The sequence below is a fragment of the Aphis gossypii genome, chromosome 1 (genome assembly GCF_020184175.1).
Source record: "Aphis gossypii isolate Hap1 chromosome 1, ASM2018417v2, whole genome shotgun sequence".
Taxonomy (NCBI): Eukaryota; Metazoa; Arthropoda; class Insecta; order Hemiptera; family Aphididae; genus Aphis; species Aphis gossypii.
Window position 1 is genome coordinate 68,561,149 of NC_065530.1, and position 19,535 is coordinate 68,580,683.

Here is a 19,535-nt window from a genome sequence, read left to right on the forward strand (position 1 = left end):
GCACATGTTTTTGCTGTTATCACAAAAATATTATTCATATTATCATCAATCATGAGGTATTGCCGCAAATCGCAATGCCGCATTAGCCAGTATTTAGTATTAAACAACTTAACAAATACTTCATATTAAATAGTCATTAATTGATACTGTAATAGGTATTAATTTTTATAATAAATTCTTGTTTCTACTATGAAATAACATATTCTACTGTAATGATATCCCGAGTGTCTTCTCGGTGGCTCGCTTGTTCGTCGCGGCACGGACAGCATGTTTCCAAACGACGGTTGTTCGTTAGTTGTACAAATTCATTCGAGTACAAAGTAGATTTTTCAGAGAGGTAATACAAACCATACGAATATTATATGATCGAATACTATTGCTAAATGTCATTTCAGGAGTTCAATAAAACTGTCTGGAGGCAAATATGCACGTCTATCAGATGGCTGTGCAGTTGCGACGCTTGGGGACACCTCTGTCATGGCGACGGCGGTCAGCAAGTCCACAAAATCGTCTTCTAATTTCTTACCATTAACTGTTGATTATCGGCAAAAAGCAGCAGCAGCCGGTCGTATACCTACAAATTATCTACGACGAGAACTTTCTGTATCTGAACATGAAATACTTACCAGTAGATTAATTGACCGTTCACTGCGGCCCTTGTTTCCTTCTACTTATTGCTTTGACACACAAGTAATTTGTTTTTGTATAATTATGTAAACGAAATGTCTGTGAGGTTTATTTTTATTTTTTAGATTATGTGCAATTTATTAGCTGTTGATGGAATTAACCACCCCGATATACTTAGTATAAATGCTGCTTCAACGGCTCTAGCTCTATCGGATATTCCTTGGAATGGTCCTGTTGGTGCTGTTCGCATAGGTCTGTGTGATAACAACTTAGTTACAAACCCAACTCGTCGTGAGTTGTCCAACAGTGATTTAAATCTCGTTGTTGTATCAGCTGCTAAAAACTTAGTAATTATGTTGGAAGGATCGGCAAATAATGTTCTTCAACAAGATGTGTTGAAAGCAATTAAATTCGGTGTCAAAGAATGTCAGCATATAGTAAATTGTATTAATAATTTACAAAAAGAATTTGGCAAACCTAAAAGAGAATTTGAGACAAAGAATGTAGATGACACCAATGGAAATTTAGAAACTGTTATTGATAGTTTATGTGAAATTAAACTTAGAGAAATTTTTACTAATGTTAATCATGATAAAATATCTAGAGATACAGCTGTCAAGGATGTGAAAACTGAAGTCTTTGAAAATCTTAAATCAAATTTTGATAACTTAAATTTAGAACTTTGTTCAATAATTTTTGATAAAGTTTGTAAACGAATTTTTCGAAATTTGATTTTTGAAAATGATACTAGGTAATAAATTCTGTAAAAATTACTTTATTTTTATACCTAGGTATTAATGCAATTTTAATTTGTAGATGTGATGGTCGTAAACTTGACGAACTTCGAAACATATCATGTGAAGTTGATTTGTATAAACCGCTTCATGGGTCAGCATTGTTTCAAAGGGGACAGACCCAAGTTTTTTGTACTGTCGCTTTAGACTCTATAGACTCTGCTCTTAAACTTGATCCAATGACTATATTAACAAGGTTGGCATAATATATTTTTATTAGTATGTTATACAGTTAAATTATCTTTGAATATAATCAATTTAACTTTGAATTTATTTTTAGTGGCATCAATGAAAAGAACTTTTTTTTACACTATGAGTTCCCTCCATATGCAACCAATGATATTGGTCGAATGGGTCCATCTATGAGACGTGAAATCGGTCATGGTGCTTTAGCAGAACGAGGATTAAGGTCAGTTGTTCCTGAAAACTTTCCGTTCACAATACGACTTACATCAGAGGTTCTTGAATCAAATGGTATGTGAAAATTTTAAAATGCTTTCTTTTGTAAATTTGAATGTTTTCACTAAATATTGTTAGATTTATAGGGTCGTCGTCTATGGCATCTATATGTGGTGGTAGCTTAGCTTTATTAGATGCTGGCGTACCTATTTCTCAACCTGCTGCTGGAGTGGCTATTGGCTTGATCACCAATTATGATGAGAGTGACTCTTCGCATATTAAAGACTATAGAGTTTTGACTGATATACTAGTAAGAATATTAATGTTTATTTATATATATTAAAAAAATGTTATTTTTTATTATTCAATGCTTTGTTTAGAGTGATATTTTTTAAATGTAATAATTATTAAATAAAATATTATTTTTATATATAATTTTAATTTTATTGTTTGTATTTTAATTTTAAATAATTTAGGGAATTGAAGACTATCTAGGTGATATGGATTTTAAGTTAGCTGGAACGAAAAAAGGAATTACAGCATTACAAGCTGATATAAAAATTCCTGGCTTACCTTTGAAAATTGTTATGGAAGCAGTAGAAGCTGCCACTAGTGCTAAACATAAAATTATAAATATCATGAATAACACTATTCAAAGTTCAAGGTATCACATTTTATCTTGTGCTCAATATTTCCTCATAAGTATTATTAAATAGTAAATCTAACTTTAGGAAACAAAAAAAAGATAATTGGCCAGTAACAGAAGTATTAAATATACCTATACATAAAAAGGGTAAACTACTCGGTCCAGGAGGAATTAATTTGAAGCGTATTATGTTAGAAACTGGTGCACAAGTAATTATAACTTAATTAATTGTATATATTATGTCTTATGGTTGTATTAAATATTGATTTTTCTAAAGATTTCTTCAAATACTGAAAATGACGGGTTTACAATATTTGCACCTAATCAAGATGCATTGAATGAAGCTAAAGACACAGTTAATAAACTTATGGATGAAAAATCAGAACCTCAACTGGAATTTGGAGCTATTTATAAAGCAAAAGTAGTTGAAATACGGGAGATCGGTGTGATGGTCACATTGTATCCAACTATGCAGCCAACTTTAGTTCACAATTCTCAATTAGATCAAAGAAAAGTAAATACATTTTTTAAACTATTAAATTTGGATAATAATAATAATCATATTGTGTTACAAATTTATTTTTCTTACGACATTTTTTAAGTATGTTTTCATAATTTAATTTTTTATTATCATTAGATAAACCATCCTAGTGCATTAGGCATAGAAGAAGGACATGAAATTCAAATAAAGTACTTTGGTCGAGATCCTGTTTCAGGAATAATGCGACTTTCAAGAAAAGTACTACAAGGGCCATCTTCCAGTGCACCACGAAATATTGGTGGTAACAGCACTAAGTCAACATGAGTGAATTAAGATTTAATCACTTGGAACCATAGAAATGAGTATTTTTTATACATCCAAAATGTGATTATTTGTATGATAAAATTATAATTTTGTTTTTATGTATACTGAAATAATGTTTTTAATTATATTTATTTCGATATTACAATTAATTGTTGTATCTAGTTGTGTTATATTAATATATAATTTGAAAGAATAGGTACTACTTACCCAATTTAAAAATATTTTCAATTAAAAAAAAGCGGGCAAGTGAGTACCGCTCTGCTGTACATTAGGTGCCGTATGGATCATTATTATATATTATAGGAGTGTTAAATTTGAATCCAATGATAGTTATCATTGTATACGAAAAACGATTCTGAACGAAGATGATTTGTCAGCCTAGGATATAATTTCTAGTGGTTGGTGAAGAAGGTGGTTTATGTTTTAATGGCCTGAATACAACAAAATTAAGTTCTTTTATAATAATTGTAAGTTAAACTTATGAAAAACCTTGTATTAAATTTTCAACTCTTAGCTACTTATACAAACATTTTTATGAAATATACCTACAAAATAATTTGCAAATATTCATGGTTTTGACGAATTTTTGTCAATATTTGAACTTCAAATGCTAATAAAAAAAAATTGTGCCTATGTATTCTTATAATTTTTTAATCACTATAATAATAACTTATGAGGAACTTTGCATTAAATTTTCAAGTATTTTGATAGGGCCAAAAAGATTTTACCGACACATAAAAAAAACAATTTTCAGAAAAATTGAAAATTTCAGTTGTCTATAAATAGCTCAAAAAAAGTCAAAATATTTTGAAAATTAAATCACGTAAAGAAAACGCTAATCTTAATAACTGTTAAAATTTTCAAGTATCTACGACTTATACTTTTTGAATAATAACAAATATTTAAAATCGTTATCGTTACGCGATTTCGTTAAAATTTAAAATTCAAACGCACTTAAAATTTTTCCTATAATGATGATTCGAGTTTTCTCTATAGATACTTGAAGGTAAACTTATGGAAAACTTAGTGTTGTATTTTTAATCCTTAGTTATAAACACAAAAAATTTTATGATTTTTCAACTTCAAATAATTTGCAAATATTCATGCTTTTGACGAATTTTCGTCAAAATTTGAACTTTAAATGCTAATAAAAAAAAATTTTGCCTATGTATTCTTATAATTTTTTAATCACTATAAGAATCACATATGAGGAACTTTGTATAAAATTTTCAAGTATTTTGATAGGGCCAAAAAAATTTTAACGACCCTTCAAAAAAAATTTTTCAGAAAAATTGAAAATTTCAGTTGTCTATAAATAGCTCAAAAAAACTCAAAATATTTTGAAAATTAAATCAAGTAAATAAAATGCCAATCTAAATAACTGGTAAAATTTTCAAGTATCTACGACTTATACTTTTTGAATAATAACAAATATTTAAAATCGTTTGAGGATAAATCGTAATTTAGCGCGGTTTTGTAAAAATTTAAATTTCAAACACTCATAAAAATTTTTTGTCTGAATCCGGTAGAGTTTTTTTTACATATATTTGAAGAAAAATGTATGGAGAACCTTGTACCAAATTTTCAAACTTTAGTTATAAAAGAAAAAAATTTTATGATTTTTCAACTTCAAAATTACTTACAAATTTTCGCGTTTTCGACAGATTTCGTAAAAATTTGAACTATAAACTCTTATAAAAAAAAATTGTGACTAACGATTTTTAATTTTTTTTAGCTACATTAAAAACAACTCATAAGGAACCTTGTATTAAATTTTCAAAACTTTTTGGTCATCCAAAAATTTTTTATCGACACTTTAAAAAAAATTTCTCAAAAAAATCGGAAATTTCAGTGGTCTATAAATAACTCAAAAAAAGTCAAAATTTTTTGAAAATTTAACTATATACGGATACCACTGACATTAACATTTGGTGAAAATTTCAAGTATTTTCAGTTATTAGTTTTTGAATTACAATAACCATAAAAAAAAATCGATTTGGTCGAAAACTGGTTTTGCGTAAAAATTGCTGTTTTTCCGTCATTTTTTTTTTGTTTTTCTCGTTTTTTTTGAAAACTGTTGGAAAATGTTAACTTTTTACCTCTATAATGCACCAAGGATATTCACTTTTACATCGGAAACCACCCCCATTGTTTGAAATTGGAGCATTATTTCGACTAGTTATGCTGTACACAAAAACAAAAAAAAAAAAAAAAAAAAAAAAACACACACCATTGTAAAATCAATACATTCATCACTTCGTTCAGAATCTAAAAAGAAAACAGTCGATGGTTACAATAATTATACTGTGTTGAACATTGTTGTTGACAGGGGCGGATTTAAGTATGTGGTGGTCAAACAAGAAAATATATTTTTTTATTAAAATATCATAAAATTGTGGGGGCCCTTGGGCTGCAGCTCACTCAGCCCTCCCCTAAATTTGGCTCTGGTTTTTGACATAGGACGTGGATGATATATTATTAAGAATTTAAATGCAATGTTAGATATTTGTGTTTGTAAATGCTGAACTAAGCTATAGACTAGTTTGTAGAGGTATTCAGTATTTAGGAATATTTAACTATTTTAATTTACTCAACAGAAACTGAATGACTAAACTACAAAAGATTTTGAATATGTAGTAATGACTAATGCATATATGACCAATGAATATGCAAATGTTAACTAACCTTGTGTTAAAATTTCAAGTCTTGCCTAATGTCTAAAACAAAATAAATCATAGACTTAATAGATGTGAAGTACAGTTTGATAAAAAAAAAAAAATAATAACAATCATAGGTTATAGGTATATGTAGTTTCTAAATTATTTAAAAATATATATTTTTTAAATTAACAAATTTTGAGGGAATGGTGCTTTTTTATTAAAGTATCATTCAATACACTTTTATAGTTTTATATGTACCTATATTAATGCCATGACCGTGTAATGTAACGTATTTCGGTTAAAACAATATAAAATATACTATTGTGAATATTACCCGACTTCTCGTTACATTATTATACAAAATGTATTTAATTTTTGTTGAAAAAATATTAAAACAACGATGGCATTATTCAAAATGTATGAAGTTACAATATTATTATTCATAATGTGTTTTGTTTCTGATTACACTTAATTATATACGTATGAAACATCGTAATGTGAAAATTACATTGGAAAATTTTTTAATTAACATAAACATTTCCATCGTGTAGTATTAGGTTATATTATAATTACATTATTCCGCGTCATTGAGTTTAATAAAAAAAGTAAATTTATTTGGTACCACATAATAATTTAAAAATATTTAGTTGTTATAATATTATATACGTAAAATATTTATACATACAATTAATACCTACAAAATGGTTTCGCATTAAATAGTATGTTTATACAGTTTTGGCAGTCTTGCATTTGATCAAACTGTATTAAATAATATAGGTATAGTAGGTAGTATAATAGTGCCTACTTTCGAAAAGGAACATAGGTGTAATCAAAAATCATATAGGTACTTACGTCAATGTCATTCATTGACCGTCAAAACTAGCCAAGTCATTATGGTCATAGGTGACATAAAATATAGGTAAGTAATAATAATTTATAATGTCATGGAATTTAGAGGTGATATTATTTTATGATATCAATTAGGGTAGAGAGTGTAGTTTGTGTACTTATGTTCATTTTATATAGCTATTGTAGACCACGATCCCTTGAAACGTCTTGAAATTCCTTCCAAAACGCCCACTCGTCACTTACTACGATGTAATGCTAAAAAGTAATTAAAGTATGTCATAAAAAGGTCAAAGGATACCAATTAGTTGTTTAAATATTAAGCTAAATTAACTAAAGTTATCCATAGGGGTGGCTGATTTAGTTTGTAGTTTGGTTTTTGGTGAAAGAACAAGAGTTGAAGTTATAGTGAAGGCAGCAGTGGCGGGGTTTGCTCTTAAATTTTTGAACGATAAAACCAAAACTATAGTCTTATATTACATATTTATGTTATTTATGATAAAGAGTTAAGATCAACGTTGAAATGAGAACACAAATTCTGCTTATATTTCTAGGTATAGTCTAACTTTAAAATAAATTATGTAATTATTTTATATTATAAATTAAGTTTTTGCCTACTGTAGAACAGTGGCGTAAGCAGGATTTGTTTATGGGGGGGGGGGGTACCATTTATATGTATATGTATGTATATTAAATGTTATTAATGTAATATTCCATAAAAGATCATTAGGTATAGGTACATGTTTACTTATGGGGGGATTAACCCTCCTCTCGTCGGTACGCCACTCCTGTAGGAATAATGATGAAAGCCGTATAGTATGGTTTTATCTATTTTCGTAATTATTTTTTAAAAATATATTCACAACTCTTTATGTGTATTAGTGTATATGCACGTCTTACAAATGTTCAGTTAAATAATCTCGTAAAAAAAAAAAAATCGATATGAATAACATAGATAATAAATAATAATGTAATTATATTGGGTAACACATGGGACTCGTTAAAATAACATGTTATACATAAAAAAAAATCACTTTGGTATATTGTTTCCCACGTTTGCTTATGTTACACCGATTAAATAACCATCATGTACATTAATTTAATAAATAAATAGTCACATAATTATAATAATATTGTGTAGTGTGTTCTTGGATATAAACATAACTATAGATAAAAAACGTTAATGCTAAAAAATAAAAAAAAATGACATTCTACAAAACTAAAAAAATATACGATACAATACATCAATAGGACAATAGTAATAATAGTATAATAATAACATAAATTAATAAATGTATGAAGAATTACGGGTATATATACCCACTAATATATTATTAATTATATATAACATATACATTGTATAGGTATAGGTATGTATAAGATAAGTCTATATCGTAGGTATTTATAATAAATAATAATATTTACATTACAATAATATTATCATAATAACATTAAATTATTATAGTGAGATCATCCGATGTCATGGCGTGCTTTCGGGGTGGGATTGGTAGGGGAGTGTTTTTGACTAAAATCGCGGGGGCTGTTAATCGGGAACCATAATATTATGTACACATCGCTATAATCCATAATAACTCTGGTGATTGGGTTAGGTAAGACAACATCTAAACTTTAGCCTGACCTAATTCACACGCATATTATATGCGTAGGTATAGATATGCGCTGAAAGTAGGGTCGAGAGGTAGGGGTTGTTTAGAGGTAAAACGGTGCATAGAACATATTATATTATGTACGCATACCTAATAGCATAGGCGTAAATCATTAAAAAAATATTGGAGGTGTAAACGCCGAACAAATTTTAAAAGGGAACATATCATCCGTTACATTTTGATATCTTTATATCAATCGAATAAAATAAATTAATAATTTAAATTCATTGTAGGTGGGTAATTTTTATGCAAAACAAATGACTTATTTATATTTATTAATACGTTATAATATATTAATATCGTACTAATGTACAACTATGTAGTCATTCGATTACAATGCACGCTTAGTCATAATAATATATATTATTTGTTTAAATAGTTTCTTATTTATTACAGAATAAACGTCTCTTCCAACGTCTGCAGCGAGATAAACGATAAGTTCGATAGCCCGTTTCGACCCATTGTTGTGGTAAGTACTCAAAAGACGTTCAATTATTTTTAAGATTATCACGGGGTGCTATAAGACGTATAGGACATACGATATTTAGTCACCCTTAGCAACCGTATCTATGCGATTTACGCCAATAATCTGTACGCACGTCCTGCGAAATCGAATACGTATTCGTAGTTAATAGGCCTATAATATGCTGTAATGTTCTATATGTATTGCTCCGAATAAAACGAATTACACACACCTTTGCGATGTAGGTATATATCATCGACAAAGGGTCGTCAAAGGCGTGTTACAAATTATTATATATTAAATATTTAAGGGAATATTAATTATACGATATTACCCACGTCACGCCGTTCTATGCGGTTGCGATTGTGTTCGCAAATCGTGCAGATATAATATTATGTGTTGGGGCCTTGGGGGGGGGGGATGGTCGAGCGCGCGGGCGCCTCGTCACCAACACTCGTTGGTGGCGGACGACGACACGATCGCGGTGGCCGGAAGCTCGACCACGGACGCCGAACTTCCCGGTTGCAGGGTCGAGTTGTAGTGGCCGTTGCTGGGCGTCCGGGCGCCGCCCTTGCTGGCGTTGTCCAACAGTTCCCTGTGCATGGCCCGCCGGCGCTTCGATATGAACCACAGCCGGGCGAAACACTTGCGGAAGTTCTCGGACAGCACGCCGTACAGGATGGGGTTGACGACGGTGTTGAGCAGCGCGAACAGCAGGCCCATGATGAAGTGGTGCGAGCGCAGGAAGTAGCCCGTGTCCTCCGTGTCCCGGCTGCCGTCCACGTAGATCAGGCACATCACGACGGTGATCGGCAGCCACATCACCAGCACCACGATCACGTTGATCAGCAGCACGCGCACCACTCGCACGTGCTTCCTGTACCGGAGCTCTTCGTGCCGCACCAAAACCTGTCGACCGAACAACATGACGTTCACACACACCGTTTGATAATAATATTATTTTGGTAATTATTATTAAAATATTAACTATAAAAATTTACATTATAATGTACACGTTATACTACTCTAGTCCAGTGTTTATTTCAGACCTTCTATCCCGGGGGGGGGGATATAGTAAATTTTCAAGGGGAGTATGCCTTAGAAATCGCATCACAATATACAATTTACGTAATAATGTCATACCTTTTTTTTGGGGGGGTATACATTTTTCTCGGGGGGGGGGGTATTACCCCCCCGGTCACCCTCCTGAAATAAACACTGCTCTAGTCGATCCTGCAGTACGTGTTGTCAGTGCCCGCGACAATCGATCAAATGCCGTGGATTTATGGATTTACTCTCCCCCCTATTTTTTTTAAATATTATTATATGTAAACTGTAAAGATTTGAGTGGTCTTAACAAAAATAAAAATACAGGTGAAAAACGAATATCCAATTATAATAATTATATACTTTGTTTCCTGTACCTAAATGGCACAATATATTATTATAAATAAAAACCCTATAGTTTTTCCCACGAGTTGGTTATATTCGATAATATTGATGTGTTGAAAAATAATAAGTAAGCAATAAAATAGTATAGTCTATGACACGTCATGTTGCTGAATCTATTGATGCCGATTATAATATGAAAGATCGGTTAAAAAACCGCGAGTCCGATGGCACTCCGACAATAAATATAGATCAAAAATATAAATTAGCCATTAGGTATTATATTAGACACGGGAGCGAAATCATTCCGTTTAAATATAGATTGCAGCCATAAGTCTCTTTTTTTTTTTACTATGAATATAAATTAGTAGGTATTGTTTTCATTTATTGGAAACACAAATAAACCGATAAAACAATCATTTCCAGTAAAAAAAAAACTATCTGTAGTACATGTACAAAAATATTGCTAAAATATACCTACATTGTACGTGCATAAAAAAAATCTAAAAATAAATATTATGAATTCTAATAAATATAGAATATTATGTTAATTCTGAAATATTTTAACTAATTTTTCCGGAAATTTAATATTTTCCCCTGACTCACTAAAGTAAATAAAAATATCATTCGTTGTTAATTTATATTACAGATGACATTATAACATTCATTTGAAAAAAAATAGGTAATGATTAAAATTGTATTGATTAAATTCTTATTTTACAACACACGTGTAATTCTGTGCAAACTTCACGAATTCCAAAATTAAAATTATCATTTATTATTACTAGATATCTACAAATTGTACAAATTTCAACAGAAAATGTAGATCCACAGCAACGTTTACCATCTCACGTTGGACAAAACTATTATAGGTGTGTACCTACCTAATTTGTACGAAATTTGATTTTAAATGCTTTATGCGTACAATGCGTACATTAGTACATTACATATTACTATGGATTGTTTTTTAAAAAATTTTTTAAATACGATTTATCCAATAGTTTTAATAATATTTAAAATTTATAATCATATTATTATGTACTACCTTTCTACGTATTATATTGTAAAAAAGATATAAACTGATTTCTTAAGAGAATATTTTTCTAAAAATATCAAATTATACTAATTAAATATTCATAGAATATCAGATAGATAGTTTTTCTTTGGAACCTATTCCAAGTGTTCCGATTTTCGAGGATTATCATATATTTTTTAAAATCAGAAGATACACTGATTTATTTTATGTGATTTAACAATAATCATAGCCAGTACCTATAAAAATATTATTATATTTATTAAAATATTTTTAAATTAAGTAAAGTAAGATTTTAAATATATTAATTACTTTGTATAAAAATAAGTAGATTTTAAGAATACTACTTGTTCCGCATTAAAATACGATTTATAAAATATAATTTTAACTATATACCTACAAAGATCTTAAAATTTATGACATATTGATATAATATAGAATGTAGGTAGGTATACCTATTTCTATCGTCATTTTAAATTCATATTGTCCCATTATTGTTAGTTGGATTAATAATTGATGGTTCAAACTTTTGATGAAAATTCAATAGACTTCCGAAACTACCAAGAAGTAAGAAATTTCTGAATCAATATTATATTATGGGAATCAAAAATTCATAAACTCTTTCTCATCAAAATTTTGAATAAATCTTTAAAATTTTCAATAGCATTTGAGTTAATTTTTTTATTTCCAAACATTTTTCACCGAACAAAGCTTCTCACTCATCTGTTAAGTTACGTCATTATTAAGAGTATTCATTAATGTAATGTATTAAACGTATTTCTTGGACAAGTAGAGATGATTCGAATTTAAATTTCTGATGTTTTTTTTGTTGCTAGTAGATAATATCTACTAAAAAAATAAATAAATAAAGTAATAAAAAAAATAAAAATAATATAGTATATTAAACTATATGCATTCAATTTATTTCGAATGTTTATATTGAGTAATTTCATGTTATTTACTCATTTATAAATTAATGAAAATTTATAAAAAAAGAGACCGAATACATTCTATAAATAAATTCAGCAAAAAAATATTATTTATTATCTGATACAATTTTAGTTTTTTTTTTTATTCCTATTAATAACAATATTTAACTTACTAGTGATTTAAATTACTAACGAGTCTATGCTATTCATAGTATTATTAATATTCTATGGTCAATTAGGTCAAATAATTCAGTATTTGTAACTTGTAAGTAAACCACGATTACTAATTACATTTTTGTAGTATTTACAAACAAACATAAAATAAAAATAATATGTGAACTATTATAATTTATAGGCAAATTTATATAACTATTTTATAGGTAAAAACTGCTTGTTTAATTACTTATTTCCATTGAATCAGTATAAATAATATACCTACGTACCTAATATACATAATATATGTACATATTTTAGACAAATTATTGTAAAACATTTCTGCGGAGCTTATAATAACTTTCATATTGCGAAACCCAATTTAAAATTATTTACAATTAATTTGAAAACTCTTGACGATAGTTTGTAGCCGACTGGACGAGTTGGTGAGGTAAACTTCTCGATCGTGAACAATCTTTACTACTCTTTACAATCGTTTTTCGTTCGTAATATTTTGTATCGAATTCAAATTTAACATGTTAATAATAATTACAGATATACTCAGTGACGAACTACATTAAAAATCTAATACACAACAGACTAACATCCCTTTTATTATTGAAAAAAAAATGTAATTGTATTTTGTGTTTTATTTATAATATAAATTGTGTTTAATAAAGTATATCAATTTTATATTTATAATAATTTAAAATCTAGCTTTTTTATGCTATTAATATCAATTAATATTTTTCTGAGTACATTTTATTATACGTTTTCTCATAAATGAGAAACAACAAAAGCGTCAAAAAACGAAATGTACCATTTTCATAGAACTATTAGAACTACTTGTTTAACATATTTTTTTGAACGTCCTTGTGTTATTTTTAAATTTTAATTAAAAATCTATCGAACATAAACTTTAATCAAGTTCATAAAACATCAAATGCAACCGCTAAGTTACCTACTTACTTACTTTTTTTTTTTTTTACATAATACGCTTATTGTAAATAGTTTTACAACTTGTATATTTTTATAATATATTAATAGTATATATATTTTTTATTATTTAGTATTTGGTTTGCAGTATTTTAGTACCTAGCGGTGACAAAATACTCAAAACCTTATAAAATCATAAGTTCATTATACCTATTGAAACGTTTGATAATATGGAAAGATATTTTAAACGTGTAAAGGTGTACGACAAACAGAAAATGATTACATACATATGAACATATTATGGTACAATATAGAATTTTAACATACCTACATAATATCTAATATCTAACCTAACTTAATTAATACAGGTGTATTCGAGAGAACTCTCAAGATTTCTATCAACCATATGACACGTGTACAACGTTAATAAAAAGAAAAATAACATTACAAATGGGTACAAAATTCTGAACATTAAGTTTATTGTCCTTTCATAGTTTCGTGTTTGTTTATTTCATAAACCGTAGTAGTTATGAAATACATTGTACGTAATCGTATATACCATCTGGTGTGGTATGTCTACAGGCATTATACGTAAAGGAATCGAGCAAGGATTTTTCTGTTTTTCAATTAATAACGGTAAGTAATTACGGATGAGTACTACTGTGTTTTTCTATTAATGTGATTTTACCAAAAGCACTAAAAAACCGGAATAATGGATGTAACAAATATATATTTTCATCTAATACAGACTATTTGTTATTGGTTTATTAATGTTACTACATGTGGGACGTAGGTACTTACATGTAATCTATATTTATAATAAAAAATAGTGACGTCGAAATGCAACAGAAAATATAGAATCACGTTCGTGGAAAATATTCGATCGATCGTATTGTCTTAAAAAACTTTAGTTGTGATTCTTTAATAATATACCTAATATAGTTATCTATATTATATTTGTATCACGTTTGTATGCTTCATAAAGTATATACATATACGAAAAGGTGTGGTTAGAAATTTTCTATGGGTTGTGGGGGGACGGAACCATATTTTTTACAGATCCTAAATATATTAATATGTATATTATATATTATATTTAAAACATAGACGATAATTTAAACATATTAAATTATAATGTGTCTATATATGTATATTGTATAATATGATTTTAAATAAGAATTTTATTTTAAATTCCAAGGGAAGTGATAAATATATTGATTTTACAATGGTATTATTTTATTTTTATAGTATTTCTGAGAGTTCTAAATTGAAAATCCCCCCCGTGTTTTTTTTTTTTTTTATTAAATCAATGAAACAAAAACGACCATATATTAAAATAATTGTCTGGTTACCTAGGTATTATAATTAGGTATTAAAAAATTAAACTGTCTTGTAAGAATTATTTTTTATCGTATTCAATGATTTCTTATTAAATTCAATTCAAATACATTCATTACAGTATCACTAATACTCTCCACTTATACTGTAAGTACAGCAGAGCGGTTACTTACATTTTTTAAATATTTTTTTTTATTATGACTTTTTAATGTTAACTTGATTGAATGATGATTGACAATATTGATGAATACGTTTTTAGCTTAATATTCTGATTGAATATTTTTTTGAGAATTTAAATGTATAAAAATTAAATTTTGGACGAGTATATACGTGTAGTTAACACTGAATTAGTTAAAACTTATAAATAAGTAATTAAAATTTAAATTAGCGAAGTGGTTTGGTACAGGGTTATCTAGTGTTGTTCTATAACTATGCTTACTTCAACTTATATTAAATAACTGTTAAATTAATTTGAGTTGAATAATCGACTTTGAAACTTTTTCCAAATCAAGTTTTAAATTATTTAAACATTTGTAGTCTTGTAAATCTTGTATTACGCATTTACACATCATAATAGTATAAACAATCGCAAATGGAGTGTCTAAATTTATTATAAATATTACCTACAATGATGATAATAATTGTATAATATTTGCATACGGTTTGTTCGGTCAGATGCAGATCCGCGCAACACGCGTTGTCATCCGGGCCAGGTTACCAGGAAAATATCCATATAATATCAGTTTCCGTGTATTTATAATATAATTTAACAAAAAACACAATGATCATGATGCAGTTTTCCACCCTTAATAACCACATTACTGTAATCGGGTTTAGGGGCTACACACGTGAAAGAGCCACGCGCTCGTAGCGTAGGTATATCATATCTATTCTCTACCACGTGTGCTTAATAATATATTAATATATATTATTATCATATTGCTTGTTACCCTGCTATCCGCCTGGCACGATACAATATAGTTATTATATTATACTACACTTTATTGCGTCTAAAAATAATAACTGTTACACGCGTGAGATCAGACTTTTGAGCGCCGATGATAGTATAATACGTATATTATATGTAATGTGCATATTATATTATATGTAATATTGTAATATTTTATACCCTAACGTAATAACGTAACGTACGAAATTCTTAATTTAAAAGTAGACTACGAGCACAATGGCGAGTCGCGAGTACAATACCGTTTGTTTCCGATTGTTGCGCACTGCTGTGACAAGTTGACGGAGGGAGGGAATCAAAATTACTTTTATGAGAGTATATTATTAATATATTTCCTATACACGGATATCAATTCAGTTCTAATAACGCGTGTACGTGTATTATGCACGTATATAATATGGGGCTCACGCATGATGTTCAGGACCACAGCCCACGCAGTAATTTTGGCAAGTCGATCCGGCACACGAGCTTAGTCGTGTATATTACGCGATATAGTGTTGTGAGTGATTGAGCAACGCAACAATACACGTGTATGCAATATCATGTATACTCGTAGAGTAGAATATGTAATTTGTATGTCTAAATGGATAATTATGTAGGTACCTATTCATGATTCATAGTGTTATAATACATGCGCACGCTCATGACAATTGGCAGTAGATATAGCGATGGCGATGTATAATTAAAATATAAACGTGTTAGCAATGGTAAAACGGATATAGTCGTGAGAGGGATAGTGTTCGATCGTAGTTTTTATTAAACGGTCACAAATCAAATTGTAATAATTTTTTGTGTGTAGATAATGACGCGTATATTATAATAATACCATCGTGGTATTGTTTTAAATAATATTATTATACGAGTATATAGTTTAATATGCTATTTCGAGTGAAGACACTACATAATATAGATAACAAGGGTTTTGTATAAATAATCGAAAATATTTCTTTCGTCAATATTCATAGCTGACATTTTGTCGCCGAGGAAAATTTTAGATCCACTCAAATTTCGAGTTTTTTTTAATGTGATATACTTATTATACCATACATAGTATATGTTTTTACAACAAAATTACTTAATTTGTACTGCAGTTATTAAAACTATAAGTATAGTATACTTTTATTTTCCAAATAGTAAATAATTTTAAAAATAATGAGTGTTTACTGTTATAACTTAAAACAAATAAGAATTGTAATACAGTAATGTATATGTTATAAATCATGTACCTAAAGTGTTAAAACCAAAGACGACTCCCAGAAGATATTATAAATATTTATTGTTATGTTTATGCGCTAAATCTACTGAAGTAAAATCCGGTTGTTCTATTTCATATCAGTTTCGAATGCAGTTAAATAGTAAAAATAATGATATCGTATGCGTCCGAAGTGCCGGATGTTGTAGGTTGAAAAAATAATATATCGTATTGCAATGATTAAAAAATACAAGGTATGTATAGTATTTATCTACCGGAAATCCATTTAACGTAAGCTACTGTTTCGAATGTATTTCAAAAACTATTAACACTTTTGTAAATATTTTTTACATTATTTTAAATTGTTCAAAAACAAAATTTTTGTAAAAAAATTATATCGTTAACTATTTATTTTATCTCATCATTATTAATTTTATTAATGATAAACGCCTTTTTAATTTCTTATTTGAAAGAATAATATTTATTGGAATACTTGGATGAATAAAAATCGAATTTTTAATGAGTATTTTATGAGTTATAAGAATCTAATTATTAAACTGTAAAGTTTTAACGAAGAGGGTGAAGTGGTGCAGGGTACCCCACAAAATGTTGTTTGTAACGACTTAGTTTTTCTGGAATAATGAGTCTATATTTATGTTAAATGGATCACCTTCAGGTTAGGTTAGCCAGTGATAATTCGAGAAATAAATTATATGCCTATTATTGCCTACCGCAAATTTGATTTAAACGACCTCTGTTACGTGAATGTAAGTACATGTTTTTTTCTGAAACATGAGATTTAATTCAGTTTTACTTTCATTCGGTTCGTTCACAGAGTTCATAATTAACAATTCTTATTATTTTACGATCACATGTGACGTCATGTCACGATGACCTGTGCGGTGCAACGGGGCCAGTTGCCAACTCTGCGTGCTTCCGTCATCGTTACCGGTTTACTATTGTATAGGTGAGTCACTATAATGGCGTAATTTGGTTAGGCTTAGGTTTGTGTGTGTGATGCCATTTTTTACATAAATATTTCCTATACGTTTATTCGTATGTTTTATTTATTTTTTATATATATATTAAGTGTCAAGTGTCATCTCTCAATACAATTCTTGCACGTATATTATAGGTAAATTATATAAACATAGAATTATGAATGTAATATTTAAGTGATATAGCTAAAATAGATATTTAGCTTTAGTTAACTCAAATATCATTATCCATTAAAATGTATAATAAATACATAACGCGAATGATGATAGTCGATAGATGCCCGTATATTTCGGGTAAAACTAAAGAACCTATTTTCCAACCTTCTATTTTTACGCGTAAAAAACATATTGATTTAGGGGTGAAATGTCTCAGTCCAGGGGATGTTCATAACCACTAAAATTCACGGGGAGGGGGCATGGGGAGAAAGCCCAAATATCGTTTTTATACGTACGAAACATTTTAACAACTTAAACCAGCATTTTAAGCTTCATGAATCATAAGTATAATAATGTCATATAGATTATTATATCGATAACACAGCAAATAAATTGAATATATTATACTCCGTGATTATAGTATTATACCATTAGTTATAAATACTAGTGTTTTTAATGATGATACTAAATACATTGATTATACTTGTACCATTGACAATATAATTCTATAATCATTGCTTATACTAAAATTATATTTATTTATTATTAATATTAATTACATTATTATTTCGCTTTTTTTTTTGTTGGTTTATTTTTATTTTTTTTTCGGGATTTTATATCTAAGTTATGTTTTCATCTTTATTTTTAAATCTACAAAAATTTAGTTAGACCGTATAACAGTCGAAATAAAATATTATTTAAAACATTTGTAACTATTCGTCTATACTTAATAATTTATTTCTGTAAAATAATGTAATGTTCTCTTGTAGTTTTAAGCTACTATCGTACCATTTATTGTGCATATTTTGAAATATATTATTTTAAAGTACCTACCAAAGTTATGAGCATTTTTAAATTGTAATGTTTTACACGCTTATATACCTAACTAGTTATAATTCAATTCAAAATTAAAATATCGAAAAACCCACAGAATATGCTGTTACCTTTATGTTTAAATTCTTTCATATATGAAAACTAACGATTCTAAAACAGAATTGCTGAATGTAAATTTGTTATGTTATGAACTTACGCATTTTTAAGACAAAGACAACACGCGGGTGAAACAATCTTTTAAAGTATACCTACTTGCCAGTTAAACATGTAGATAAAAATTCTAGTCGTTTAGTACATTTTATTATATTTATGTAAGTCATTCTCTAAAATTAATTTTTAATTATACTATTTAATCGGAGCGAAAACAATTGCGGTATTTATATAGTTTGAAATTACACTGCAGCTGTGTTACATCTCGTGCGTAACCAATTGATACGCATAATATGACTATTTAAACAATATTACATTAGTTTGTGTTATATCATTGACCGTATGCTGTGGCTATTATCTTAGCATAATGTTTAATAATTGTTTGGCAATTATTATTTTTTTGATCAATCGTTGTTTGCTATTATTAATATTATATTATAAATAGTTAGATCATTATATTATTCACTATCGTCGAAGTCTAATTAATGTGTAATACAGTGGGTTAAGATAATGTTGAATTTATGGATGGAAAGATTACAGTTATTACCATTCA

At 28.4% G+C, this 19,535-nt stretch overlaps 2 protein-coding genes across 2 annotated transcripts in view; one reads left to right on the forward strand and one right to left on the reverse strand.

Moving 5' to 3' along the window:
• Positions 1-61: 61 nt before the first annotated feature.
• Positions 62-3,420, forward strand: LOC114126269 (polyribonucleotide nucleotidyltransferase 1, mitochondrial). The gene is made up of 10 exons (XM_027990175.2): positions 62-337; positions 396-690; positions 753-1,378; positions 1,444-1,617; positions 1,702-1,895; positions 1,967-2,130; positions 2,297-2,484; positions 2,552-2,675; positions 2,744-2,980; positions 3,104-3,420. The coding sequence occupies exons 1-10, from the start codon at positions 213-215 to the stop codon at positions 3,269-3,271; spliced, it is 2,295 nt and encodes a 764-aa protein (XP_027845976.1). The 5' UTR covers positions 62-212; the 3' UTR covers positions 3,272-3,420.
• Positions 3,421-7,724: 4,304 nt separating this feature from the next.
• Positions 7,725-19,535, reverse strand: part of LOC114126265 (kappa-type opioid receptor-like) — a 43,680-nt gene continuing 31,869 nt past the window's right edge. Inside the window, 1 exon segment of the mRNA XM_050210077.1 lies at positions 7,725-9,816. Coding sequence (XP_050066034.1) covers positions 9,352-9,816 — 465 coding nt within the window. The 3' untranslated portion in view covers positions 7,725-9,351.

Excerpts from the sequence above, each read along its gene's own strand:
- LOC114126269 (XM_027990175.2), top strand. The coding sequence starts at position 213 with ATGATATCCCGAGTGTCTTCTCGGTGGCTCGCTTGTTCGTCGCGGCAC. Across the intron at positions 691-752 it reads CTTATTGCTTTGACACACAA|ATTATGTGCAATTTATTAGC; the intron begins GTAATTTGTTTT and ends TTTATTTTTTAG. Across the intron at positions 2,131-2,296 it reads GAGTTTTGACTGATATACTA|GGAATTGAAGACTATCTAGG; the intron begins GTAAGAATATTA and ends TAAATAATTTAG.